At 67.8% G+C, this 26,722-nt stretch overlaps 4 protein-coding genes across 4 annotated transcripts; 2 read left to right on the top strand and 2 right to left on the bottom strand.

The window, feature by feature from the left end:
* The first annotated feature begins 1,090 nt into the window (after window positions 1-1,090).
* LOC136788345 (carnitine O-acetyltransferase-like) lies at window positions 1,091-12,185 on the top strand. Its single transcript, XM_066986677.1, has 13 exons — window positions 1,091-1,411; window positions 2,514-2,617; window positions 3,419-3,472; window positions 4,511-4,646; window positions 5,329-5,497; window positions 6,189-6,364; window positions 6,618-6,718; window positions 6,800-6,919; window positions 7,421-7,531; window positions 8,151-8,286; window positions 8,914-8,976; window positions 9,162-9,299; window positions 11,489-12,185. The coding sequence occupies exons 1-13, from the start codon at window positions 1,106-1,108 to the stop codon at window positions 12,167-12,169; spliced, it is 2,295 nt and encodes a 764-aa protein (XP_066842778.1). The 5' UTR covers window positions 1,091-1,105; the 3' UTR covers window positions 12,170-12,185.
* A 411-nt stretch (window positions 12,186-12,596) lies between these two features.
* Window positions 12,597-16,588, top strand: PRRT1 (proline rich transmembrane protein 1). The gene is given in 5 exon segments (XM_066986616.1): window positions 12,597-12,615; window positions 13,172-13,613; window positions 14,809-14,995; window positions 15,877-15,892; window positions 15,895-16,588. Coding segments are annotated over 5 exon segments (822 nt in total). The 3' UTR covers window positions 16,053-16,588.
* A 672-nt stretch (window positions 16,589-17,260) lies between these two features.
* Window positions 17,261-18,576, bottom strand: FKBPL (FKBP prolyl isomerase like). Its single transcript, XM_066986879.1, is given in 2 exon segments — window positions 17,261-17,949; window positions 17,951-18,576. Coding segments are annotated over 2 exon segments (564 nt in total). The 5' UTR covers window positions 18,437-18,576; the 3' UTR covers window positions 17,261-17,871.
* Window positions 18,443-20,199, bottom strand: LOC136788362 (sporozoite surface protein 2-like). The gene is made up of 2 exons (XM_066986809.1): window positions 20,063-20,199; window positions 18,443-19,953 (listed from the first exon to the last, which is right to left on the bottom strand). Exon 2 carries the CDS (start codon window positions 19,663-19,665, stop codon window positions 18,583-18,585), a length of 1,083 nt encoding a protein of 360 aa, XP_066842910.1. The 5' UTR covers window positions 19,666-19,953; window positions 20,063-20,199; the 3' UTR covers window positions 18,443-18,582.
* Between the last annotated feature and the right edge of the window lie 6,523 nt (window positions 20,200-26,722).

Below are 26,722 nucleotides of genomic sequence, written 5' to 3'. Positions count from 1 at the left end.
CGTGGCCAGGCCGGAGGGGTGGCCTGGGCGGAGGGGGCGTGGCCTGGTTGCCGGGGCGATGCCGCGCGTGCCGTGGGTGTGGGGGGCGGCGCCGCGCCCCCCCCCGCCCCCCCCCCCGTGAGTTGGGGGGACCCCGAAATTGGGGGGGGGGGGGGGGGGAGGGGGGGGAAGGGGGGGAAGGGGGGGGAGGGGAAACCGGGGGGGGGGAGGGGGGGAGCGTGCCCGCGCGCACGTCCGCGGGGGGCGGGGCTGGGGCATGGGGGGGGGGGGCTAAGGGGGGGGGGCTTAATTGGGGTGGGGGGGCGTTAATTGGGGTGGGGGGCGTTAATTGGGGGGGGTAATTAAAATGAGGGGGGTCCCGGGGGGGTCGTCCTGTGGTTTTGGGGGCAGGGGGGGGCCTGAAATGGGGGGCCTGAAATGGGGGGGGGGGGGCAGGTAATGGGGGGGGTCCCGGTAATGGGGGGGGGGCCCCGGTAATGGGGGGGGGGGCCCAGTGGGGGGGCATTGGGTAAGGGGGGGTGTCTCAATACCGGGGGGGGGTCCCCAAATGGGGGGGGGGGTCGATAGGAGAGGGGGGGTCCCATGGGGGGGGGCTCCGTGGCTCTTGGGGGGGGGATCCTCATCACCTGGGGGGGGCCCATTAGATGGGGGGGGTCCCAACCACAAGGGGGGGGTCCCAATTACCCAGGGGTTCCCCAATAATACGGGGGGGGTCCCCATATACAGGGGGGTCCCCATTACACGGGGGGAGGGGGGGGTCCCAATCATATGGGAGGGGGGGCAATCATATTGGGGGGGGTCCCCATATACAGCGGGGTCCCCATTACATGTGGGGGGTCCCAATCGTATGGGGGGGGCAATCGTATTGGGGGGGGGTCCCCACTACGTGGGGGGGGTCCCTATTACATGGGGGGGGTCCCAATCATATGGGGGGGGGTCCCAATAATATGGGAGGGGGTCCCCATATACAGGGGTTTCCCCCCCATCTGGGGGTCCCCCTTGCGTGGAGGGGGGGTCGCAATCATATGGGGGGGGGGTCCCAATCATATGGGGGGGGGGCAATCATATGGGGGGGGTCCCCAATATACAGGGGAGTCCCCCTTACATGGGGGGGGGGGGTCCCATTTCCAGGGGATTCCCCCCCATCTGGGGGTCCCCATTTCCCGGGGGAGGGGCTCCCCTCATCCCGGGGGTGCCCCCCCCTGACCCGTGCCCCCCCCCCCAGGCCCCCCCGCCCCCCCCGTGGCCGGCGCTGGGGGCGACGCTGGGCCGCTACGCGGGGGCGCTGCGGGCGCTGCTGGGGGCGCGGGGGTGGGCGCGCAGCCGGGCCCTGCTGCAGGACTTCGGGGCCCCCGGGGGGGCCGGGCCCCGGCTGCAGGAGAGGCTGCGGGGGGGACCCCCCCCGGCCGGGGTGAGTTTGAGGGGGGTGTTGGGGGGGGATGGGGGGATTTGGGGGGGGTTGGGGGGGGGTAATGGGGGAATTGGGGGGGATATGGGGGGGATATGGGGGAGATATGGGGGGGGCATGGGGGGGTTGGGGGGTGGGGAGGGGGATTTGGGGGGCTTGGGGGGGGAATTGGGGGGCATAGGGGGGATATGGGGGGGTTGGGGGGGTAATGGGGGGGTTAATTGGGGAATTGGGGGGGTTGGGGGGAGTTGGGGGGTTGGGGGGGGTAATGGGGGGGATATGGGGGGGTTGGGGGGGCAATTTGGGGGGTGGGGAGGGGGATTTGGGGGGCTTTGGGGGGGAATTGGGGGGCATAGGGGGGATATGGGGGGGTTGGGGGGGTAATGGGGGGGTTAATGGGGGGAATTGGGGGGGGTTGGGGGGAGTTGGGGGGTTGGGGGGGGTAATGGGGGGGATATGGGGGGGTTGGGGGGGCAATTTGGGGGGTGGGGAGGGGGATTTGGGGGGGTGGGGGGGTAATGGGGGGGGTTGAGGCGGGAATTGGGGGTTAATGGGGAATTGGGGGGCAATTGGGGGGGTAATGGGGGGGATGGGGGGGAATTGGGGGGGTTGGGGGGGTTGAGGCGGGAATTGGGGGGTTAATGGGGGAATTGGGGGGCAATTGGGGGGGTAATGGGGGGCATGGGGGGGAATTGGGGGGCATATGGGGGGGTTGGGGGGATTAATGGGGGGGTTGGGGGGGAATTGGGGGGTGGGGAGGGGGACTTGGAGGGGTTGGGGGGTAATGGGGGGGTTAATGGAGGGATTGGGGGGGCAATGGGGGGGACGGGGGGAGTGGGGGTGGGAAATGGGGGGGGTGGGGGGGTATGGGGGGGTGGGGGGTGGGGAGGGGGATTTGGGGGGGTGGGAAGGGGTCAAAGGGGGGGTGGGTGGGATGTGGGGGGGCTGGGGGGGGAAATTTGGGGGAATTGGGGGGTTAATGGGGGGCTGCGGGGGTGGGAGGGGGGAAATGGGGGGGGTTAAGGGGGGTTAAATTTGGGGGGGGGGCGTTTGGGGCCGGTCCCCGTGTCCCCCCCCCCCCCTTATGGTGCCCCCCCCCCCCCAGGCGTGGCCGCGGGCCCCCGGGGGCCGCCTGCCCCTGCCCGTGCACGGCAGCGTGGGGCTGGTGCTGCCCCCCCAGCACTGGGAGCAGCCCGGGGGGCAGCTGCGGTGAGCGGGGGGGCACTGGGAGGGACCGGGGGGGCACTGGGAGAGAACCGGGAGGCACTGGGAGGGAACTGGGAGGCACTGGGAGGGAGTGGGGGGGAACTGGGGGCACTGGGAGGGACTGGGGGGGCACTGGGAGGCACTGGGAGGGAACTGGGAGGCACTGGGAGGGAGTGGGAGGGGACTGGGAGGCCCTGGGGGCACTGGGAGGGTTATAGGGGGGAGTAGGGGGGAACCGGGGGGCACTGGGAGGGAACCAGGGGGCACTGGGAGAGAACCGGGAGGCACTGGGAGGGAACCGGGAGGCACTGGGAGGGAACTGGGGGGCACTGGGAGGGAACTGGGAGGCACTGGGAGGGAGTGGGAGGGGACTGGGAGGCCCTGGGGGCACTGGGAGGGTTATAGGGGGGAGTGGGGGGGAACTAGGGGCACTGGGAGGTAACTGGGAGGGTTAAAGAGGGGAGTGGGGGGGAACTGGGAGGCACTGGGAGGGAACTGGGGGCACTGAGAGGGAGTGGGGGGGAACTGGGAGGGACTGGAAGGGACTGGGAAGGAGTGGGGGGCACTAGGAGGGACTCGGAGGGAAATGGGAGGCACTGGGAGGGAGTGGGAGGGGACTGGGAGGCACTGGGGGCACTGGGAGGGTTATAGGGGGGAGTGGGGGGGAACTGGGAGGCACTGGGAGGGAACTGGGGCCACTGGGAGGGAACTGGGAACAGCGGGAGGGAACTGGGAGCACTGGGAGGGAACTGGGAGGGAACGGGGGGCACTGGGAGCTAACTGGGAGCACTGGCCTCCCCGCAGGTTCGCGGCCCAGTTCGTGGCCGGCATTCTGGATTACCGGGCCATGGTGGAGCGGTGGGTGCGGGGCTGGGGGTCCCGGGGGGGTCCCGGGGGGTCCCTATGGGGTCCTTATGGGGTCACTGGGGGTCTCTGGGGGTCCTTATGGGGTCACTGGGGGTCCTTATGGGGTCTCTATGGGTTATTGTGGGTCCCTATGGGGTCCCTATGGGGTCCCAGGGGGTCCCTATGGGGTCCTTATGGGGTCTTTGGGGTCCCTATGGGGTCCCTGTGGGGTCCCGGGGGGTCCCTATGGGTTCCCAGGGGGTCCCTATGGGGTCCTTATGGGGTCTCTGGGGGTCCTTATGGGGTCTTTGGGGGTCCCTATGGGGTCTCTAGGGGTTTCTATGGGTCCCTGTGGGGTCGCTGGGGTCCTTATGGGGTCCCTATGGGTCATTGGGTGTCCTTGGGGGTCCCTATGGGGTCTCTATAGGTCCCTATGGGTCCTTACAGGGTCCCTACGGGGTCCCTATGGGGTCTCTATGGGTTGCTGGGGGTCTCTATGGGGCCCTATGGGGTCTCTATAGGTCCCTATGAGTCCCTATGGGGTCCCTATGGGGTCACTGGGGGTCCCTATAGGGTCATATGGGGTCCCTGGGGGTCCTTATGGAGTCCCTGGGGGCCCCTATGGGGTCCCTGGGGGTCTCCATGGGTCCCTGGGGGGCTTCTATGGGTCCCTGTGGGTCCCTACGGGGTCCCTATGGGGTCTCCATAGGTCCCTGGGGTTCCCTATGGGTCCCTGGGGGTCCCTATGGGGTCTCTGTGGGTCGCTGGGGGTCTCTATGGGGTCCCTATGGGGTCTCTATAGGTCCCTATGGATCTCTGGGGGTCCCTATGGGGTCTCTATAGGTCCCTATGGGTCCCTGGAGGTCCCTATGGGGTCTTTGGGGGTCCCTGGGGGTCCCTATGGGGTCTCTATAGGTCCCTATGGGGTCTCTATAGGTCCCTATGAGTCCCTGGGGGTCTCTAGGGGGTCCCTGGGGGTCCCTATGGGGTCTTTGGGGGTCCCTGGGGGTCCCTACGGGGTCTCCACGGGTCCTGCCCCCCCCCTCCCAGGCGTGACCCCCCCGAGCCCTGGGTGCGGGCGGTTTTCGGGGGCTGCCGGGTGCCCGGCCCCCACCAGGATGGGGCCCTGCGGGTGCCCCCCGGCGCCGACCCCCCCGGCTTCATCACCGTCATCCGCAACGGGCAGGTACGGGGGGGGGGGGGGGGGGCAAGTGGGGGTCCTGGGGGGGCGCTGGGGAGATTTGGGGGGGCTGGGGGGGGAAATGGGGGGGTCCTGGGGGGAAATGGGGGGGTCGGGGGGGGAAATGGGGGTGCTGGGGGGAATGTTGGGGGTCCTGGGGGGGGGAATGGGGGCTTCAGAGGGTCTGGGGGGGAATTGAGGGTCCCAGGGGGACCTTTTGGGGTGCTGGGGGGGCAATTGGGGGTCCTGGGGGGGGGAAGGGGGGCCTTGGGGGAGGACTTTGGGGGTCCTGGGGGAGAATTGGAGGTCTGGGAGGGGGGAAATGGGGGCTTGAGGGGGTCCTGGGGGGGGGGAATTAGGGCCTGGGGGGGGGGGGGGGCACTGGGGGCCCTGGGGAGGGAAATGGGGGAATTTTGGGGGTCCTGGGGGGGAAATGGGGGTCTCGGGGGGGGTCTTGGGGGGGCCTTTGGGGGTGTTGGGGGGAAATTTGGGGGTCCTGGGGGGCACTTTGGGGGTTCCTGCCCCCCCCAACGCCCCCCTTTCCCCCCCCTCCCCCCAGTTCTTCTCGGGGTGCTGGGGGGGCATTTTGGGGGCGCTGGGGGGGGGAATTTGGGGGTCCTGGGGGGCACTTTTGGGGTTCCTGCCCCCCCCCAACAGCCCCCTAACCCCCCCCCTTCCCCCCCCCCAGTTCTTCTCGGTGCAGGCGTGCGGGGGCTCAGGCACCCCCCTGCCCGCGGCCGCCCTGGGGGCTCAGCTCGGGGCCCTGCGGGGGGTGCCCGGGGGGGGGCCGGGCCTGGGGGCGCTGACGGGGGAGCACCGGCGGGGCTGGGGCCGGACCTACGGGCTGCTCATGCGCGGTGAGGGGCGGGGCCTCGAGGGGGGCGTGGTCTAAAGGGGCGTGGCCTAAAGGGGGAGGGGCTTGTGGGGGCGGGGAGTGGACGGGGGAGGTGGGGAGGGGGTTTTGGGGGGGGTGGGAGGGGGGAAAGGGGGGACTTCCGGGTGTGGGGGAGGGACTTCCGGTGAAGGGGGTGGGATTTCCGGGGTCATGGGTGGGACTTCCGGGGTTATGGGTGGGATTTGGTGCGTTTGGGGTGGGACTTCCTGTGCTGGGGGAGGTTCTTCCGGGGTTATGGGAGGGACTTCCGGTGTGTGGGTAGAACTTCCGGTGCTGGGGGTGGGACTTCCGGGGTTATGGGTGGGGTTTCCGGGGTGTGGGGGGGAATAAAGGGGAGGGGGGGGTTCCTGTTTAGGGGGTGGGACTTCCTGTTTGGGGGGGGGTGACTTCCTGTCTGGAGGGCTGGGCTTCCTAGTTGAGGGGCGGGACTTCCTGTCTGTAGGCCTTCCGGTGGTGGGACTTCCTGTCTAAAGGGTGGGACTTCCTGTCTGTAGGGGTTGGCTTCCTTCCTGTTGGGGGGCTGGGCTTCCTGTTTGCGGGCCTCTTGGGGGCGGGACTTCCTGCATGCAGGCCTTCCGGGGCGGGACTTCCCACCGGGGGGGGGGGCAGGACTTCCTGCCCGGTCCCCGCTGAGGGCGGGACTTCCTGCGCAGACCGCCTGAACCGGGCCTCGATTGGCCGGATCCAGCGCAGCCTCCTGGCCCTGGCGCTCGACGCCCCCGTCATGGCCGCCGGGGGGCGGAGCCCGGGGGGTGGGGCCGGGCAGGTGCTGCACGGGGGCGGGGCCGGCGCCAACAGCTGCAACCGCTGGTTCGACAAGGCCCTGCAGGTGGGCGGGGCCTCGGCCGGAAGGGGGAGGGGGCGGGGCTTCTCGGGGGGCGGGGCTTCGGGGTTTAGTCCCTGGGATGGGGGCGGAGCTTCCAAAGGGGCGGGGCTTAGGCCCTGGGAGGGGGCGGGGCTTCCTTGTTTAGTCCCGGAGAGGGGCGGGGCTTCTTGTTTTTGGCCCGGAGGGGGCGTGGCTTGCTGGGGGTGGGCGTGGCTCTCTCTGGGGGCGGGGCCTCACCCCCTGGCCCCGCCCCCAGCTGATCGTGGGGGCGGACGGGGCCTGCGGGCTGCTCTACGACCCGGAAGTGATCGACGGCGCCGTCGCCGCCGAGATGGCCGACCACGCCCTGGCCTTCTGGTAACCATGGCAACCGGTTTGGGGCGGGGCTATGGGGGAAGGGGGCGGGGCTTCCCCCGCGCTGACCCCGCCCCCTCTCAGCCGACGCCCCGCCCCCGAGGACGCCCCGGTGCCGGCCCTGCCCCCGCCCCAGCGGCTGCGCTTCAGCCTCAGCCCCGAGATCGAGCCCGAGGTGCGGCGGGCGAAGCGGCACCTGGACAGGTGGGGGCACGGGGGGGGCCTGGGGGGGTCCTGGGGGGGTCCTGGGGGGAACTGGGGGGGCCTGGGGGAACCTCGGGAGGTCCTGGTGGGGTTCCGGGGGGAATTGAGGGGGCCCAGGGGGGGCTGGAGGGGGCAGTGGGGTCCTGGGGGGGTCCTGGGGGGAATTGGAGGGGTCTTGAGGGGGCTGTTGGGGGTCATGAGGGGCAACTGGGGAGGTTGGGGGGTCCTGGGGGAGGCCGGGGGGGTCTTTGGGGGGCTGGAGGGGTCCTAGAGGGGGTCCTGGGGGTGTCCTGGGGGGAATTGGGGGTTCCTGGGGGGGTTCTGGGGTGCCGGGGGAGTCCTGGAGGGACCAGGGGGGCTCCTGGGGGGAACTGGGAAGGAACTGGGGGGGTCCTAGGAGAGGAAGGGGGAGGGCAATGGGGTGGCTTGGGTCTGGGGGGGCTCCTGGGGGGCCGTGGGGGGCTCCTGATCGTAGTGGCCCACCCCCCCCCCCCCCCCCAGCCTGGCGGCGGACGTGGAGGTGCACTGCTTCACCCACGAGGGCTTCGGCGAGGCCGGGCCGGCGCAGGCGGAGGCGCTGCTGCAGGTGGCGCTGCAGGTGGCCTTCTACAGGTGGGGGGGGGGCAAAAATTCAGGGGGGGACCCATGGGGGGGGACCCGGATGGGGGAGGACCCGGATTGGGGTGACACTGATGGGGGGGGACCAATATGGGGGGAACCTGTTGGAGGGGGAGCTGGGCGTGGGGGGAACCAATGTGCAGGGGTTCAGGTGGGTGTGGGGGGGGGGGGACTAAATGTGGGGGGAGTTGGGTGTGGTGGGGGGAACCTGTTAGAGGGGGGACCCGTGGGGAGGGGGGGGGACCAATTATGGGGGGAACCAATGTGTGCGGCCCCAGTTGTGGGGGGGGGGGACCCAAATGCGGTAGGACCTGGGTGAGGTGGGGGGAACCTATTAGAGGGGGGACCCATGGGGGGAACCAATTATGGGGGGACCCAATTATGGGGGGAACCAATAAAAGGGGGAACCAATGTGCGGGGTCCCTCTTCCGGGGGGGACCCGGGTGTGGGGGGACCCGCGGGGGCCGGGGGGACCGAATGGGGGTGGGACCACCCGGAAGCGGTGGCGCTGAGGGCGGGGGGAGGCGCTTTGGGGGCGGATCTCTGCGGGGGGGGGGGGGGGGGAGGAACCTTTTTTGGGGGGAACCAATCATCGGGGGCCGTGTCCCCGCAGGGTGCACGGGACGCTGAGCGCCTGCGCCGAGGCCCCGCCCCTCCGGCCCCGCCCCCTGCCCCACCCCCACCTGGTGCTGCCCCCGGGGCTGCTCTGCCTGCGCCTGGCACGGGCCCTGCAGCGCCCCGGGACCAAGGTGGGCGGGGCCTCGGGGGCGGGGCTTCAGGGGGCGGGGCTTCAGGGGGTGGGGCTTCAGGGGCGGGGTCTCAGGGGGCGGGGTCTCAGGGGGCGGGGTCTCAGGGGGCGGGGCTTAAAGGGGGAGGGGGTTGAGGGGGTGGGGAGTCGAGGGGAGGGGACTTGGGGGGGACTTCCGGTTTGGGGTGGTTGGGGGAGGGACTTCCTGTCCGATGGGGGGGCGGGACTTCCTGTTATGGGGGGGTTGGGGTGGGACTTCCGGTTTCTGGGTGTTTGGGGGAGGGACTTCTGGGGAGTTGGGGGCGGGACTTCCTGTCTGTCCTGCTCGGGGGCGGGGCTTCCTGTGGGGGGCGGAGCCTGGGAAGGGGGCCGGGGGGCGTGGCTTCCGGTCTATGGGCGGGACTTCCTGCATGGGGACTAGTGGGAGGGACTTCCTGGGGGCGGGACAGGAAGTGGGGGAGGGGGGCAGGACTTCCCCTCCCTTCGGGGGCGGGACTTCCTGTCGTGGTGGGCGGGGCTTCCTGTCGTGGTGGGCGGGGCTTCCTGCCGGGGTGGGCGGGACTTCCTGTCGTGGTGGGCGGGGGCTTCCTGCCGAGGGGGCGGGACTTCCGGTGACGTCCCCGGGCAGCCCCAGGCCCTCCTTTCCCTGCTGGGGGCGGCGGCGGCGGCGCAGCGGCAGCGGGCCGACGAGGTGAGGCCCGTTGCCGTGGCGACGCCGTCGCCATGGCAACCGGTGACGCGACGCGGTCGCCGTGGCGACGCCGTTTCCCGTGGCAACCGCGGGGCGGGGCGGCGCCCCACGTGACGTAGTTGCCGTGGCGGCGCGGTCGCCGTGGTGACGCGGTCGCCGTGGTGACGGCGTTGCCATGGCGACAGGTGGCGGCGGGGCAAGGCGCCGAGCGGCACCTGCGGGCGCTGGGCCTGGCGGCCGTGGGCCTCGGGGAGCCGCTGCCGGAGCTGTTCCGGGACCCCGGCTACGCGCGGGCAACGCACTTCCGGCTCTGCACCCTGCAGGTACCCCAAAGCGCACGGATTTAACCCAAAAATCACACCGATGCGGCCCGAAGTGACGCGAACGTGGCCCCGAATAGCACGAAGGGGGCGCAAAGTGACACAAAATGACACAAAGGTGGCCGAAAATGACAGAAATTCGGCCCTAAACAGCACAAATGTGGCCCAAAGTGACCCAAAATGACAGAAATTTGGCCCTAAGTAGCACAAATGTGACCCAAAATGACACAGAATGACAGAAATGTGGCCCTAAATAGCACAAATGTGGCCCAAAGTGACCCAAAATGACAGAAATTTGGCCCTAAGTAGCACAAATGTGACCCAAAATGACACAGAATGACAGAAATGTGGCCCTAAATAGCACAAATGTGGCCCAAAGTGACCCAAAATGACAGAAATTTGGCCCTAAGTAGCACAAATGTGACCCTAAATAGGACAAATGTGGCCCAGAGTGACACAGAATGACACAAGTGTGGCCCAGAATGACAGAAACGTGGCCCTAAATAGCACAAATGTGCCCAAAGTGACATAAAATGACAGAAATTTGGCCCTAAATAGCACAAACGTGGCCCTAAATAGCACAAATGTGGCCCAAAATGACACAGAATGACAGAAATGTGGCCCTAAATAGCACAAATGTGGCCTAAAGTGACATAAAATGACAGAAATTTGGCCCTAAGTAGCACAAATGTGACCCTAAATAGCACAAATGTGGCCCAAAGTGACACAGAATGACAGAAATTTGGTTCTAAATAGCACAAATGTGGCCCAAAGTGACACAAAGTGATAAAATGAAGGAGCACAAATGTGGCCCTAAAATGACCCAAAATGACAGAAATGTGGCCCTAAATAGCACAAATGTGGCCAAAACATGACAGAAATGTGGCCCTAAATAGCACAAATGCGGCCCTAAATAGCCAAATGTGCCCAAAGTGACACAGAATGACAGAAATTTGGTTCTAAATAGCACAAATTTGGCCCAAAGTGATACCACGTGACAGAAATGTGCCCCAAACTGACAGAAAATTGGACCTAAGTAGCATAAATGTGGCCCAAAGTGACCCAAAATGACAGAAATTTGCCCCCTAAATAGCCCCTTGGGGTCAATAGCACAACTGTGGATACTTGGGGTCATTTTATGGGTATTTGGGGTCCGTTTGTGGATATTTGGGGTCAATTTGTGGGTGTTTGGGGTCTCTGGTGGTGTTTGGGGTCAGGCATTTGGGGTCAATTTGTTATTTGGGGGCCCTTTGGTGGCATTTGGGGTGGGGCGTTTGGGGTCACTTCGGGGCTATTTAGGGTCAGTTTATGGGTATTTGGGGGTCCGTTTGTGGATATTTGGGGTCAATTTGGGGTATTTATGGGGGGGGTCCTGGTGGTCTTTGGGGTCAGTTCAGTGGCATTTAGGGTCAATTTGTGGGTATTTGGGGGCCCTTTGGTGGCATTTGGGGTCAGTTTATGGGCGTTTGGGGTCACTTCGGGGCTATTTAGGGTCAGTTTATGGGCCGTTTGTGGATATTCGGGGTCAGTGGGTGTTTGGGGTCAGTTTATGGGTATTTCTCTGGGGTCAGTTCAGTGGCATTTGGGGTCAATTTGTGGGTATTTGGGGGCCCTTTGGTGGCATTTGGGGTCAGTTTATGGGCGTTTGGGTCACTTCGGGGCTATTTAGGGTCAGTTTATGGGTATTTGGGGTCCGTTTGTGGATATTTGGGGTCAATTTGTGGGTGTTTGGGGTCAGTTTATGGGTATTGGGGGGTCTCTGGTGGTCTTTGGGGTCAGTTCAGTGGCATTTAGGGTCAATTTGTGGGTATTTGGGGGCCCTTTGGTGGCATTTGGGGTCAGTTTATGGGCGTTTGGGGTCACTTCGGGGCTATTTAGGGTCAGTTTATGGGTATTTGGGGTCCGTTTGTGGATATTTGGGGTCAATTCGTGGGTGTTTGGGGTCAGTTTATGGGCATTGGGGGGTCTCTGGTGGTGTTTGGGGTCAGTTCAGTGGCATTTAGGGACAATTTGTGGGTATTTGGGGGCCCTTTGGTGGAATTTGGGGTCAGTTTATGGGCGTTTGGGGTCACTTCGGGGCTATTTAGGGTCAGTTTATGGATATTTGGGGTCCGGGGGGGGGTTGCTGCGGGCAGGGGGGGCTTTTTTTGGGGCGATTTTCACTTTTCTGCCTGCTTTTCTTTCTCCCCCAGGTGCACTCCCGCGAGGCCTGCTGGCCGCTGCGGGGGCCGCTGGTGCCCGACGGCTACGGGGTGGGCGTGGGGCACTCGCCCCCCCCCCGGCGCCCCCCCGGGGACCCCCCCCGGCCCCCTGCGCGTCACCGTCACCGCCTTCGCCTGCTGCGGCCAGACGGGGGCCGCGCTGCTGGGGGAGGCCCTGCGGGGGGCCCTCGACACCCTGGGGGGGCTCCTGCGCCGCTACGGACCCCTCCCCGGCCCCCCGTGACCCCCCCCCAAAAAAAAATCCCGGACACCTCCAAAATTCCTGGACGCCCCCCCAAAAAAAAATCTCGGATACCCCCCCCCCCCAATTCCTGCCCCCCCCCCCAAATCCCTGGATTCCCCCAAAATATTTCTGCCCCCCCCCCATTTACTGCCCCCCCCCCACATTTACTGCCCCCCCCTCAATTTCTGGACCCCCCCCAAATTCCTGAACCCCCCCCCGAAATTTTTGACCCCCCCCCCAAATTTCTGCCCCCCCCTTTTGCCCCCCCAAACTCCTGCCCCCCCATCCCCTCCCCCGCCCCCTCCCCCAATCCCTGCCCACCCCCCCCCCCTTTGAGCACCCCCCCCAGCACGGGACCAGCCCCCCGGGGCCGCACGGCGCCTATTTTGGGCCCAAACCTCCGTTTTTTGGGTCACCGCCTTAAATAAAACCCAACAAAAGCGCCTCCCAGCCTCACCCGGGTCATACCGGGACGGAATCCAGGCCGGGTTTTCCGCCGAGCCCGCCCGGCTCCGCTCCGCCGCGAGCTCCGGGCCCGCTGCCGGGAGGCGCGATCCAGGCCGGGTTTTGCGCGGCGCGGCCGGCTCCGATCCGCTCCCCGTGATCCAGGCCGGGTTTTGCGCGCCGGCTCCGTTCCGTTCCGCTGGATCCGGGCCGGGCTCTGCGCGCAGGGGCCGGACCCGCTCCGCTCCGGGCGATCCACGCCGGGTTTTGCGCGCCCGGAGCCGGCTCCGTTCCGCTCCGCGCGATCCAGGCCGGGCCCGGAGGAGGGGGGGGGGGGGCAGGGGGGGGGGCGGGGGTCCCGGCCCGGTGCCGGCTCCGGTTCCGGTTCCGGTTCCGGTTCGGGCCCAGGCCATGGCGGCCGAGAAACCCGGTGCGGAGGGGGGGGGGGGGATTTTTTTTGGGGGGGGGGGTGACCCAGAAACCGGGGGGGGGGAGGGGGAGAAGGGGTGGGGGGGGTTGGGGGGGGGCTGAGGGGTTTTGGGGGGGGCTGGGGGGGATTTGGGGGATTTTGGGGGGGGCTGAGGGGTTTTTGGGGGGAGTTCAGGGGTTTTGGGGGGCCGGGGGGGGCTTTTGGGGGGGGCTGAGGGGTCTCGGAGGGGGCCGAGGGGGTTTGGGGGGGCCTGAGGGGGTTTTTTTGGGCTCGGGGGGGGGCTCGGGGGTCTTTGGGGGGTGCTGAGGGGTCTGGGGGGGTCTGGGGGGGATTTAGGGGGGCTTCGGGGGGGCCGAGAGGGTTTGGGGGGGGGCCGAGAGGTTTGGGGGGGGCTTTGAGATGCTTTGGGGGGGGCCCTTATAGGACGGGGGGGGCCGAGGGCTTTTTGGGGGGGGGCTGAGAGCCTTTGGGGGGGCCCTTCTGGCCCTGGGGGGGGGCTGGCAGGTTTTGGGGGGGGGCTCCGAGCCCCCTCTGACCCCCCCCCCCCCCATTGCAGGTGTACCGGAGGGGGCCCCCCACGCCTCTCCCCCCCCCTACGGCCCCCCGGCCCCCCCCGGCCCCCTGGGGGTCGGGGGGCTGGGGGGGGGCTTGGGGGCGGCCACTTTGCCGCGGGGGGGGGGCGGGGGGGGCCCGGCGGGGGCGGCCACGCTGCCCAGGGGGGGGCCGGGGCTGCTGGCTGGGGGGGGGGGGGGGGGGGGGCGGCCACGCTGCCGCGGGGGCTGCCGGGGGCCGCGGCCCCCCCCCACGGCGGCCCCCTCCCCCCCCACCACGCCGCCACCCTGCCCCGGCCCCCCCCCCACGCCGCCGCCGCCGCCGGGCCCCCCCCGCAGCCCTACGGGGCCCCCCCCCCGCAGCCCCCCCTGCCCTACGCGCCCCCCCCCTTCGCCCTGCAGCTGCAGCCCTGCACCGCCTACGTGCCCGTGTACCCCGTGGGGCCGGTGAGGGGGCGGGGCTTCGGGGGGAGGGGGCGGGGCTTGGGGGGAGGGGGCGGGGCTTGGGGGAGGGGGTGGGGTCAGCGGGGAGGGGGCGGGGCTTGGGGGAGGGGCGTGGCTTGGGGAGGGGGCGTGGCTTGGGGGGAGGGGGCGGGGTCAGCGGGAGGGGGCGGGGCTTGGGGGAGGGGGCGGGGCTTGGGAGGGGCGGGGTCAGCGGGGAGGGGGCGGGGCTTGGGGGAGGGGGCTGGGCTTCGGGGAGGGGGCGGGGTCAGCGGGGAGGGGGCGGGGTTATGGGGAGGGGGGAGCCGGGGATGCCCCAATGGGGATGGAGATGAGCGGCGGGGGGGGCGGGGCTAAAGGCAATGGGCGGGGCTAACGATGGGGGCGTGGTTAACAGGAGGGGGCGTGGTTTCACGGGTGGGCGTGGCTGTGGGGGGCGTGGCCTAAGGGCTGGGGGCGGGGCTTGTAGAGGATGGCTGGGTTTGCCGGGGGTGAGTCTTATGGAGGGGGGCGTGGCCTGCAGGAGGGGGCGTGGCCTGCATCTGGGGGCGTGGTCTGATTTGGGGGCGTGGTCTCAGGGGAGGGGCGTGTCCTTGTGGGCGGAGCTGGCTGAGCCCCCATACCTAAGGGGCGGGAGCATCGCCTATGGGGCGTGGCTTATGGGGGCGTGGCTTGTGGGAGGGGGCGTGGCTTGTGGGAGGGGGCGTGGCTTGCGGGAGGGGCGTGGCCTCGCCGAATGGGCGTGTCCTTGTGGGGCGGAGCCTGGCTGAGCCCCCAGACATGAGGGGGGAGCATCGCCTATGGGGCGTGGCTTGTGGGAGGGGGCGTGGCTTGTGGGAGGGGGCGTGGCTTGTGGGAGGGGGCGTGGCCTCGCCGAATGGGCGTGTCCTTGTGGGCGGAGCCTGGGTGAAGCCCCCAGACCTGGGGGAGCATCGCCTATGGGGCGTGGCTTGTGGGAGGGGGCGTGGCTTGTGGGAGGGGGCGTGGCTTAAAAGAGGGGGCGTGGCCTCGCCAAATGGGCGTGTCCTTGTGGGCGGAGCCTGGCTGAGCCCCCATACATAAGGGGGGGAGCATCGCCTATGGGGCGTGGCTTATGGGGGCGTGGCTTGTGGGAGGGGGCGTGGCCTGTGGGAGGGGGCGTGGCCTCAAAAGGGGGCGTGTCCTCGCCAGGGGGCGTGTCCTGACCTCCCCCTCCCCCCAGGCTTACGGCGCCGCCCCCCGGCCCCAGCCCCGGCCCCCTGCCGGGCCCGGTGGGGGTGGCGCTGGGGGGCCCGGGGGCGGCGGAGGGCCCGCGGGGGGCGCCCCACGACTACCTGCCCATCGCCGTGCTCACCACCCTCTGCTGCTTCTGGCCCACCGGCGTCGTCGCCATCGTCAAGGCCGTGCAGGTTAATTAGGGGCTGGGGGGGTAATTGGGGGCTGGGGGGGGCCGGTTTGGGCCCGGAGGGGGGTAATTAAGGGCTGGAGGGGGGTACTGGGGGGCTGGAGAGGGGTAATTAAGGGCTATGGGGGGAAATTAAGGGTTATGGGGGGGTAATTAAGGGCTGGAGGGGGGGTAATTAAGGGCTGGGGGGGATTATTAAGGGCTGGGGGGTAATTAAGCACTAGAGGGGGTAATTAAGGGCTGGAGGGGCCTGTTTAGGAGCTGGGGGGGCCAACTGAGGGCTGATGGGGCTTAATTAAGAGCCAGGTGCCTTAATTAAGGGCCGAGGGTCCCAATTAGTGGCTGGGGCGTCCATTTCAGGCCTGGGGGGTCATAATTAAGAGCTGGGGGGGGCTAATTAAGGGCTGAGTGGGCTAATTAAGTGCTGGAGGAGGTTAACTCAGTGCTGGAGGGGGCTAATTAAGGCCTGGTAGTGCCTAATTCAGGCCGGGGGGGGTCCTAATTAAGGGGGCTGGTGGTTCTAATTAAGGGCTGGTGGGTCCTAATCAAGGACTAAGGGGCACTAATTAAGGTCTGGAGGGGTCTAATTACGGCCTAAGAGGTCCTAATTAAGGGCTGGGGGTAATAGAGTGCTGGGAGGGGCTAATTAAGGGCTGGAGAGACCTAATTAAGGGCTGTGGTGGCCTAATTAAGGGCTGTGGTGGCCTAATTAAGAGCTGCGGTGGCCTAATTAAGAGCTGTGGTGCCCTAATTAAGAGCTGTGGTGGTAGTCCCGGGGTACGAATTAAGGCGAACTAGGGGGGAACTAATTAAGGCCCCAGGGGAACTAATTAAGGCCGCGGGGCCCCCTAACGAGGCGTGTCCGTCCCCCCCCCGCCGGGGCAGGTGCGCACGGCGGTGGCGCGGGCGACATCGTGTCGGCCGAGATCGCCTCGCGGGAGGCGCGCAACTTCTCCTTCATCAGCCTGGCGGTCGGCATCGCCGCCATCGTGCTCTGCACCATCCTCACCGTCGTCATCATCATCGCCGCGCAGCACCACGACAACGACTGGGAGCCCTAGCAATGGCCGCCGTCGCCCCAGCAACGGTTTCCCTCCCGCCGTCGCCTAGCAACGGTTTCCCGCCTCCCGCCGTCGCCTAGCAACGGTTTCCCGCCTCCCGCCGTCGCCTAGCAACGGTTTCCCGCCTCCCGCCGCCGCCTAGCGACGGCCCCCGTCGCCTAGCAACGGTTTCCCGCCTCCCGCCGCCGCCTAGCAACGGCTTCCCGCCTCCCGCCGTCGCCTAGCAACGGTTTCCCGCCTCCCGCCGCCGCCTAGCGACGGCCCCCCGCCTCCTAGCAACGGCTTCCCGCCTCCCGCCGTCGCCTAGCAACGGCTCCCCGCCTCCCGCCGTCGCCTAGCAACGGCTCCCCGCCTCCCGCCGTCGCCTAGCAACGCCCGCGTCGACGTCAGCGACGCCCCGCCCCCTCCGCCTCGCTCCTTGGACACGCCCCCCTTTCTTCCGCATCGCCATGGCAACGCCCGCATGCCGAGCCCCGCCCCGCCCCTGTGACGCGTCGCGCTGGCGGACCAATAAACGTCCGTGTTGAGACGGGGGAGGGCGGGGCCTCCGTGGCGGCTGTTGCTGGGCAGATTAAGGCAGGCGCGGGCGCACAAAATGGCGGCCGCGGGGCGCCCCCCCCCCCCCCCCCGCCCCAACCTGAGGCGTTCCCAAACGCTTAATTAACGCCTCGGTTAATTAACGGAGCAGCCCCAAATTAATGAACTGGTTTATTAACGGCGGGGGGGGGGGCTGAGGTTGTGCCCCCCCCCCCGGTCCAAAATGGCGTTGCTATGGTAATGCCCCCCCCCCCCCAGGACCCCAAAATCGCCCCAATCCTCCCCAAAACCCGCCCCAAAACTCCAGGAAGCCGCCGTTAAACTCCCCCAAACCGCCTAAATCCCCTCAAAGCCCCCCAAAGCTCCCCGAAGACCCCCCCAGATCTCCCCTAAACACCCCCAAAAGCTCCCCAAGCCCCCCGTTACACCCCCAAATCCCACCGAAACTCCACAAAACTCCCCAAAATCCCCACAAAAAAGAACAAAATCCCCCCCCGAACCCCCCAAACCTCCTAAAATTCCCCCTAAGCCCCCCAAACCTCCATAACCGCCCCCAACCTCCCTCAAGGCCTCCAAAACTCCCCCCAAACCCTTCAAACCTCCCCAAAGCCCCCCCAAACCTCCCCCCAGGCCTCCCCAAAACTCCCCCAACCCCCCCAAACCTCCCCAAAGCCCCCCAAAACTGCTCCAAACCTCCCCAAATCCCGCTAACCCTCCCCAAAAGCCCCCAAATCCCCCTCCATGGGTCGGCCTCCCTCACGCAAACAGCCTCCCCAGGCCCCTGGCCAGCCTCGCGTCCTCCCAAACCTCCCCAAAACCCCCAAATTCCCCCCAAACCTCCCCCAAAACCCCCAAACTCCCCCAAAACCCCTACAATGACCCCCAAACCCCTAAAATGACCCCAAAAGCCCCCTCCACGTGTCGGCCTCTCTCACACAAACAGCCTCCCCATCCCTCTGGCCAGCCTCGCGTGCTCCAAAACCTCCCCAAAACCCCCAAAATTCCCCCCAAACCTCCCCCAAGTCCCCCCAAACTCCCCCCAAACCCTAAAATGACTCCAAAACCCCTAAAATGACCCCAAAACCCCCTCCCGTGCCGGCCTCTATTACGCGAACAGCCTCCCCAGCCCCCTGGCCAGCCTCGCGTCCTCCCGAACTCCCTGAAACCTCCCCAAAACCCCCAAAATTCCTGCCAAACCTCCCCCAAAGCTCCCCCAAAACCCCTAAAATGACTCCAAAACCCCTAAAATGACCCCAAAACCCCCTCCCCGTGCCGGCCTCCCTCACGCGAACAGCCTCCCCAGCCCCCTGGCCAGCCTCGCGTCCCTCTCCCGGGCCTCCCCCCGCACCCTCCTCAGCTCCCTCCCTGGCGGCGGCGTTGCCGGGCTCCTGCCTCAGCACCAGCGCCAGGTCGGCGGCCGCCGCCTCCAGGTCCCGCATGGCCGCCGCCGCCAGCGCCCGCCGGTACCGGGCCTTGACGTGGCCCGGCCTCAACGCCAGCGCCTTGCCCGCGTTGGCCGCCGCCGCCGCCGGCAGCCCCAGCCTCAGCTGGCACAGGGCGAGCCCGGCGTGGAGGTCGGCCTTGGGGTGGGCGCGCGCCGGCGGCAGCGGCGGCGGCCCCCCGGCGGCGGCGGCGGCGCGCAGGGCGGCGGAGAAGGCGCGGGCGGCGGGGAGCAGCGCGCCGGCGCCGAAGAGGGCGGTGGCGCGGGCTTTGCGGGCCAGGACGGCGGCCCAGCGGTCGCCGGCGGCCTCCCAAAAGGCCGGGGCGGCGGTGAAGCCCCCCAGGGTGACCACCACGGCAGCGGCGGCGCCGGCCGGCAGCAGGCGGGCGCGTTCGCCCAGGGTCATGGTCTCCAGGCAGGCGTCCAGCGCCACCGCCCAGCACCCCTCGGCCGTCCCCAGGCGCAGCGTGTGCCAGCGGCGCCCCCGGCAGCGGGCCGCCCTCCGGGGGCGGTTCCAGAAGCACCCGGCACCGGGACCCCCAACCGGGGCGGTCAAGACCGCGGCCGGGCCGGAGGATCTGCTTGGAGAAGGAGGCGTCGGGCTGCGCCACCACGGGGCGGCCTCCGTTGGGTCTTGGGGGGCCTCCGTTGGGTCTTGGGGGGTCCCGGTTGGGTCTTGGGGGCTCCCAGTTGGGTTTTGGGGGTCCCGGTTGGGTCTTGGGGGGTCCCAGTTGGGTTTTGGGGGGCCCCCGTTGGGTTTTGGGGGGATTCCGTTGGGTTTTGGGGGGATTCCGTTGGGTTTTGGGGGTCTTCGTTGGCGTTGGTTGGGATTTTGGGAGCTTTGGTTGGGTTCTCGTTGACGTCAGTTGGGTTTTTGGGGTCCCCAGTTGGGTTTTCGGGGTCCTTGATGACGTCACTTGGGTTCTCGTTGACATCAGTTGGGTTTCGGGGGCCCTCAGTTGGCTTCTCGGGGTCCTCGATGACGTCACTGGGGTTCCTGTTGACGTCGGTTGGGTCTTTGAGATCCTCGGTTGGGTTTTGGGGGTCCTCAGTTGGCTTTCTGGGGTCCTTGATGACGTCAGTTGGGTTCTCGTTGACATCGGTTGGGTTTTGGGGGTCCTCAGGGGGGGTTTCGGGGTCCCCGATGACGTCATTGGGGTTCCTGTTGACGTCGGTCGCCTCCTCGGGGTCTCTGGTGGCCCCGCTGGGCCTTCCGGGGCCCCCGGCTGGGTTCTCGTTGACATCCCTCGGGCTTTCGGGCTCCCGGTTGCCCCCGGCCCGCTCCTCGTTGCCACCCTTTGGGTCTCCCTCGCCATTGGCCGCCTCCTCGGGCTCTCCGCTGCCATTGGCTGGCTCCCAGCCGGCCGCGTGCTCATTGGCTGCCGCCCCCGGCGCGTCCCACAGGGCCCAGGGGTCCCCGTCCTCGTCCCCGCAGGGCTCGCGGAGCCACGCCTCCTCGCTGCGCCAGTCCCACGCCTCATTGGCTGACAGCGCCAGGGCTGCCGCCTGATTGGACGGCCCGGGAAGCGACGCGGCTGCCCCATTGGACGCCCTCCGGGCGCGCTGCGTTCTCATTGGTCGGTCCCCGTGGCCCTGCGCCTTCATTGGTCGGCTCCCGGCTCCCTGTGTCCTCATTGGCTGAGTCCTTGTTCGCTTCCCGCCCTTCTAGCTGCTCATTGGCCGGCCAGCAGCTCCCTGCTCCCTCATTGGCCGCGCCCCGCGGTGCTGCGATCCCATTGGCCGCCTCCTCCTCCACCCGGCGCGCCCTCATTGGCCGGCTCCGCGCCCCCTCCCTCCCCATTGGACCAACCTGGGGGCGCTCGCTGCCCATTGGCCGCCTCCTCCGCGGCCGCTCCGCTCCCATTGGCTGCTTCTCCCCCTTCCATCTCGGCCGCGGGCCAATCACAGCGCTCCGCCGGCGGCCTACAGCAGAGAGGGGCGTGGCCAGTCCCTTGGGGGCGTGGCCAGGCCTGGAGGGGGCGTGGCCAAGCCCCGAGGGGGGCCCCCGCTCCCGCAGCTCCCGGCCCCGCACCTGGGCCCGCACCGGCAGCGTCACTTCCGGCTTCCTCCCGAAGCCCCGCCCCCTCGCGTCACTTCCGCTCCCCCTCCCCCGTCGCCACGGTTACGGCGCGGGGAGGGAGGGGGAGACGAGCGCGGCGCGGCTGCGCGGCCCCGCCCCCGCGCGCCGATTGGCCGGCGGGCGGCGCGGGGCGGCGCCGATTGGCTGGCGGCGGCGGAAGTGGGCGGGGCCGCGGGGGGCAAGATGGCGGCGCTGGGGCCGGAGCTGCTGGTGCTGAGCGACGCGGGGCGCTTCCGGGCCGACAACCTGCTGGGCGCCGAGGACTGGGGTCGGGGGCGGGGCCTCGGAGAGGGGCGGGGCCTAAGCGAGGGGGCGGGGCCTGGCGGAGGGGGGCGGGGCGGAGGGGAGCGGGAGGCCGGGGGCACTTCCGGGTTTGGGGGAAAGGGGGGCGGGGCTTAAGGGGCGGGGCTTAAGGGGGCGGGGCCTGGGCGGGAGCTGGGGAGGGGTCTTAAAGGGGGCGGGGCCTGGGAGGGGGCGGGGCCAAGGGGAGCGGGAGGCTGGGGGCACTTCCGGGTTGGGGGAGGGGGCGGGGCTTGAATGGGGGCGGGGCTTGGGAGGGAGGGGCTTGGGGGCGGGGGCTTGAATGGGCGGGGCTTGAGACTCGTTGGGGGCGGGGCTAAGTGTGTAGGGGGCGGGGCTTGGAGAGTGGGGGCGGGGCTTGTGGGGCGGGGCTTGGGGCAGGGGGCGTGGCCTGAGGCAGGGGGCGTGGCTAGAGGCAGGGGGCGTGGCTTGAGGCAGGGGGCGTGGCCTGAAGGAGAGGGGGCGTGGCTTGAGGCAGGGGGCGGGGCTTGAGGCAGGGGGCGTGGCCTGAGGGAGAGGGGGGCGTGGCTTACGGGGAAAAGGGGGCGTGCCCCCGCCTGGCCCCGCCCCCCAGATGCCGCCCTCTTCGGTTGCCTCGACGACCGCCTGGAGCCCGCCCCTCTTCCCCCCCTGGACCCCGACCCCGTGGTAAGCCCCGCCCCCAGCCCCGCCCCTCGGTGGGCGGGGCCAGCGGGAGCCCCGCCCCCTCGTGCTCCCCCCCCCCAAAGCTGGACGCAGCCTTCCGGGGGGGGGGGCGGCCCCTCCAACCCCCGACCCCCCCTGGGACCCCGACCCCCCGGCTCTTCCCCGGTGAGTGGGGGGGGGGGGGGATTTGGGGGCGGGGGGGAGAATTTGGGGTTTTGGGGGGGGATTTTGGGGTTGGGGGGACCTGGGGGGGATTTTGGGGTGCGGGGGGGCAAATTTGGGGCTTTTGGGGGGATTTTGGGGGGTTGTGGGGGTTGGGGGGACCTGGGGAGTTTGGGGTGCGGGGGGGGCAAATTTGGGGTTTTTGGGGGGGATTTTGGGGTGGGGGGGACCTGGGGGGGATTTTGGGGGTGCGCGGGGGGGCAAATTTGGGGTTTTTGGGGGGGGATTTTGGGGGTTGGGGGGGTTGGGGGGACCTGGGGGGAGTTTGGGGTGCGGGGGGGCAAATTTGGGGTTTTTTGGGGGGGGGGGGATTTTGGGGTTGGGGGGACCTGGGGGGGATTTTGGGGTGCGGGGGGCAAGTTTGGGGTTTTTGGGGGGGGGATTTTGGGGTGCAGGGGAGCAAATTTGGGATTTTTTGGGGGGGATTTTGGGGTTGGGGGGGTCGGGGGACTTGGGGGGATTTTGGGGCGGGGGGGCAAATTTGGGGGGGGGATTTGGGGGGGGGGGGGGCAGTGGGGTTTTGGGGGGTCTTGGGGTCCTGGGGGGAAAGGGGTCCGGGGGGGGGGTCATAAAGGGGTGGGGGGGGCTTGTGGGGTCAGGGGAGTGCTGGGGTTCTGGGGGGGTTATTGGGGTGCGGGGGGGGTTGGGGTGAGGGGGGTCTTGGGGTGCCCCCGAGCCCCCCCCCCCCCCAGAGCTGCAGGTGAAGTCGGAGCCGGGCTCCCCGACCCCCTCCCGCTGCTCCGACGCCTCCGACCCCCCGCCTGGGTACGTGCCCCCTCAGACCCCCCAAATCCCCCCCCAACCCCCCAAGACCCCACAATTCCCCCCCAAAACCCCCAAATCCCCCCCCGTAACCCCCCCCCCCAGATCCCTCCAAATCCCCCAAATGCCCCCCCAAACCCCCCAAATCCCCCCAATCCCCCCAAATCCCCCCCAACCCCCCCCATTTTCCCCCAACCCCCCAGACCCCCAATGCCCCCCAAAACCCCCCCAAACCCCTCTAAAACCCCCAAGCCCCCCCAAACCCCCCATTTCCCCCAGACCCCCCAAATCCCCCCCCAACCCCCCTCCTCACCCCCCCTCACCTCTCCCCCTCACGTCTCCCCCCCCCCCCAGGCTCCCCACCCCCCCGAAGCGGGGGTGAAGACGGAGCCCCCCCCCCTCCCCTGCGCCCCGAACCCCGGTAAGTGTATTTTTAGGGGAGGGGGGGACCCCAAAAATCGGGGGGTTTTCCCCGCACCCCCCCTGACCCCCCCCATCGTTGCAGGGGGGGCGGTGAAGGCCGAGGGCCCCCCCCGCCCCCCCCCCAGCCGCCGGACCCCCCCATCCAGCCGAAGCCCCCCGGGGGGGCGCGCCCCCAGCCCCCCCCAGCCCCTCCTGCTGCAGCCCCTGCCCGGAGCCATCGCCGGTAACGGGGGGGGGGGGATTTGGGGGGGGGGTTGGGGGGTTTGGGGGGGGATTTGGGGGCTTTTGGGGGGCCCTGAGGGAACTTGGGGGGGGGGGGGATTTGGGGGGGGGATTTGGGGGTTCTGGGGTCCCTGGAGGAACCTGGGGGGTTTGGGGGGCTTTGGGGGGTTTTGGGGTCCTTGAGGGAATTTGGGGGGGGGATTTGGGGGGCTTTGGGGGGTTTGGGGTCCCTGAGGGAACTGGGGGGGGCTTGAGGGGGATTTGGGGGGGATTTGGGGGGTTTTGGGGTCCCTGAGGGAATGGGGGGATTTGGGGGTTTGGGGGGGGGATTTGGGGGCTTTTGGGGTCCCTGAGAGCATTTTGGGGGGGGGGGGGGTCTTGGGGGGTTTGGGGGGATTTGGGGGGTTCTGGGGTCCCTGAAGGAACTTGGGGGGAGTTTGGGGGATTTGGGGGGGATTTGGGGGCTTTTGGGGTCCCTGAGGGAACTTGGGGGGATTTGGGGGGGTTTGGGGGGGATTTGGGGGCTTTTGGGGTCCCTGAGAGCATTTTGGGGGGGGGGCCTTAGGAGATTTGGGGGGGATTTGGGGGGATTTGGGGTCTCTGAGGGAATTTGGGGGGGATTTGGGGGGATTTGGGGGGTTTTGGGGTCCCTGAGGGAATGGGGGGGGGGGCTTGAGGGGGATTTGGGGGGATTTGGGGGGTTTGGGGTCCCTGAGGGAATGGGGAGGGGATTTGGGGGGTTTGGGGGGATTTGGGGGCTTTTGGGGTCCCTGAGAGCATTTTGGGGGGGGTCTTGGGGGTTTGGGGGGAGTTGGGGGGTTCTGGGGTCCCTGAGAGAATTTGGGGGGGATTTGGGGGGATTTGGGGGGTTTCGGGGTCCCTGAGGGAACTGGGGGGGCTTGAGGGGGATTTGGGGGATTTGGGGGCTTTTGGGGTCCCTGAGAGAACTTGGGGGGATTTGGGGGGATTTGGGGGGTTTTGGGGTCCCTGAGGGAATTTGGGGAGGGATTTGGGGAGGATTGGGGGTTTTGGGGTCCCTAAGGTCATTTCGGGGGGTCTTGGGGGTTTGGGGGGGATTTGGGGGTTTTGGGGCCTTGGGGGGTTTAGGGGGGGATTTGGGGTCAGGGAGTGGGTTTGGGGGGCTTGGGGGATTTCGGGGGGGAGCTGGGGGGGCTTGAGGGGAGTTTTGGGGGGTTTGGGGGTCTCTGAGGGCATTTGGGGGGGCTTGAGGGGGATTTGGGGGGATTTGGGGGGTTTTGGGGTCCCTGGGGCTGGTTTGGGGGGCTGGGGGGTTTTGGGGTCCCTGAGGGCATTTTGGGGGGGGGGTCTTGGGGGGTTGGGGGGCCTTGGGGGGGTTTAGGGGGATTTGGGGGCTTTTGGGGTCCCTGAGGGAATCTGGGGGGGTTGGGGGCTCCCCGTGCCCCCGGGGGCCATTTTGGGGCGAATCGGGGCCGTTTTGGGGCTCACTCCCCCCCCCTGCCCCCCCCCAGTGCCGGCCCCCGCCGTGCTGCTGCCGGGGCTCCTGTGCCTGCCCCCCCCGCCCGCGGCCCCCCGCGGCCCCCCCGCCCCGAGGCCAAGGCCATCGTCCCCGCGCCCGCCCCGGCCCCCCGGGCCCCCGGAGGTCGACGTGAGTATGGGGACGACCCCCCCCCCCCAATTAACCCCCCCCAATTAACCCCCCCCAATTAACCCCCCTCCCCAATTAACCCCCTCCTTTTGGGTGCCTCCCCCTCCTTTCGGGGTCCCTCTGGGGTGCCCCGTGTCCCTGGGGGGCCCCCAAAATGTCCCCATACCCCCCAGTGCCCCCCCAGTGCCCCTGTATCCCCCCGTGTCCCCCCTGACACCCCCGTGTCCCCCCTGACCCCCCCCGACCCCCCCGGACCCCCCCCCCCAGCCCCCCCATCCCTTTATTTCCCCAATGCCCCTATACCCCCTATACCCCCTACATCCCCCTCCACCCCTTACACCCCCGTACATCCCCCCATCCCCCAACGACCCCGCTATTCCCACATCCCTATACCTCCCCTGACCCCCCCGACCCCCCCTGACCCCCCCTGACCCCCCTGACCCCCGTAACCCCCCCCCCCCCCCCCCCCAAAAAAAACAAAAGGCGCAGGCGCTGAAGCGGCAGCAGCGCATGATCAGGAACCGGGAGGCGGCGTGCCAGTCGCGGCGGCGCCGCAAGGAGTACGTGCAGGGCCTGGAGGAGCGCCTGCGCCTCGCCCTGGCCGACAACGACCGCCTGCGCCGCGAGAACGCCCAGCTGCGCCGCCGCCGACGCCCTCCTGGGGCAGGTGGGACCCCCCGGGACCCCCCCCATTTTCACCCTTCCTTTCGGCCCCGTATCCCACGCCCCCCCCCCCCCCTGCCTCGAGGTGGTGCGGGCCGCCCGTCCCGTAATGGGGGGGGGGGTGGAGGGGTGGGCACCCCGTGGCGGGGTGGTACGGGCCGGTTTTGGGGTTTGGCGAGGGGCGGGGGCACCCCTGGTGTGCCACAGTGGTACGGCCTATCTTAGCTCCATCCCATAGTGGTACAAGGCATTATTATCCCATCCCATAATGGTACAGGCCATTATTACCCCCTTACACAATGGTACAGCTCATTAGTTGTCCATCCCATAATGGTACAGGTCATTATTACCCTTTTACACAATAGTATAGCCCATTAGTTCCCCATCCCATAATGGTACAGGCCGTTATTTATTGGTATACCCCATGGGTTCCCCCTCCCATAATGGTACAGCCCGTTATTTATCGCTATAACCCACAGGTACTCCCCCCTTAATGGTATAATCCATTATTTCTCCATCCCATAGTAGTACAGCCCATAATTTCTTGACCCCACAGCGGTATAACCCCTAATTCTCCGTCCCATAATGGTACAGGCCGTTATTTACCCCCCCCCCCATAATGGTACAGCCCGTTATTTATTGCTATAACCCACAGGTACTTCCCCCTTAATGGTATAGCCCATTATTACCCCCCCCATAATGGTACAGGACATTATTTACCCCCTTACGCAATGGTACAGCCCGTTAGTTCCCTCCCCCATAATGGTACAGCCCGTTATTTATCGCTATAACCCACGGGTACTCCCCCCTTAATGGTATAACCCATTATTACCCCCCCATAATGGTACAGCCTGTTATTTACCCCCTTACGCAATGGTACAGGCCGTTAGTTCCCCCCCATAATGGTACAGCCCATTAGTTCCCCCCCCATAATGGTACAGCCCATTAGTTCCCCCCCCCCCCCATAATGGTACAGCCCGTTATTTATTGCTATAACCCACAGGTACTCCCCCCTTAATGGTATAACCCATTATTTCCCCCCCCATAATGGTACAGCCCATTATTACCCCCCCATAATGGTACAGCCCGTTAGTCCCCCCCCATAATGGTACAGCCTGTTATTACCCCCCTATAATGGTACAACTCGTTAGTCCCCCCCATAATGGTACAGCCCGTTATTACACTCCATAATGGTACAGCCCGTTAGTTCCCCCCCCCATAATGGTACAGCCCGTTATTACCCCCCACCTTAATGGTATAACCCATTATTACCCCCCCCATAATGGTACAGCCCCTTATTTATTGCTACAACCCCATGGGTCCCCCCCCAATGGTATAACCCACTTTTATCCCACCCCGTAACGGTACAACCCCCCTTACCCCCCCCATAATGGTACAGCCCGTATTGCCCCCCCCCCCCATGGTACACCCCCCCCTCCCCAATGGTACGCCCCATGGTTTACCCCCCCCGGGCTACAATAACCCCCTCCCCCCCCCCATAATGGTATAACCCATCGTTATTCCACCCCATAATAATACCCCCATATCCCCCCCCGCCATAATGGTACGCCCCATTACCCCCCCACCCCTTAATGGTACACCCCACGGTTTACCCACCCCATAATAACCCCCCTCCCCCCCCCAAAATGGTATAACCCACCATTATTCCCCCCCCCCCATAATGGTACGCCCCATGGCCCCTCCCACCCGGGGGGCGTGGCCTCCGTCACCACGACAACAAAGCCCCG

Source organism: Anser cygnoides, chromosome 35 (genome assembly GCF_040182565.1).
Source record: "Anser cygnoides isolate HZ-2024a breed goose chromosome 35, Taihu_goose_T2T_genome, whole genome shotgun sequence".
Taxonomy (NCBI): domain Eukaryota; kingdom Metazoa; phylum Chordata; class Aves; order Anseriformes; family Anatidae; genus Anser; species Anser cygnoides.
The sequence above is the reverse complement of the archived record's forward strand: the minus strand, read 5'-3'. Positions and strand labels throughout refer to the sequence as shown.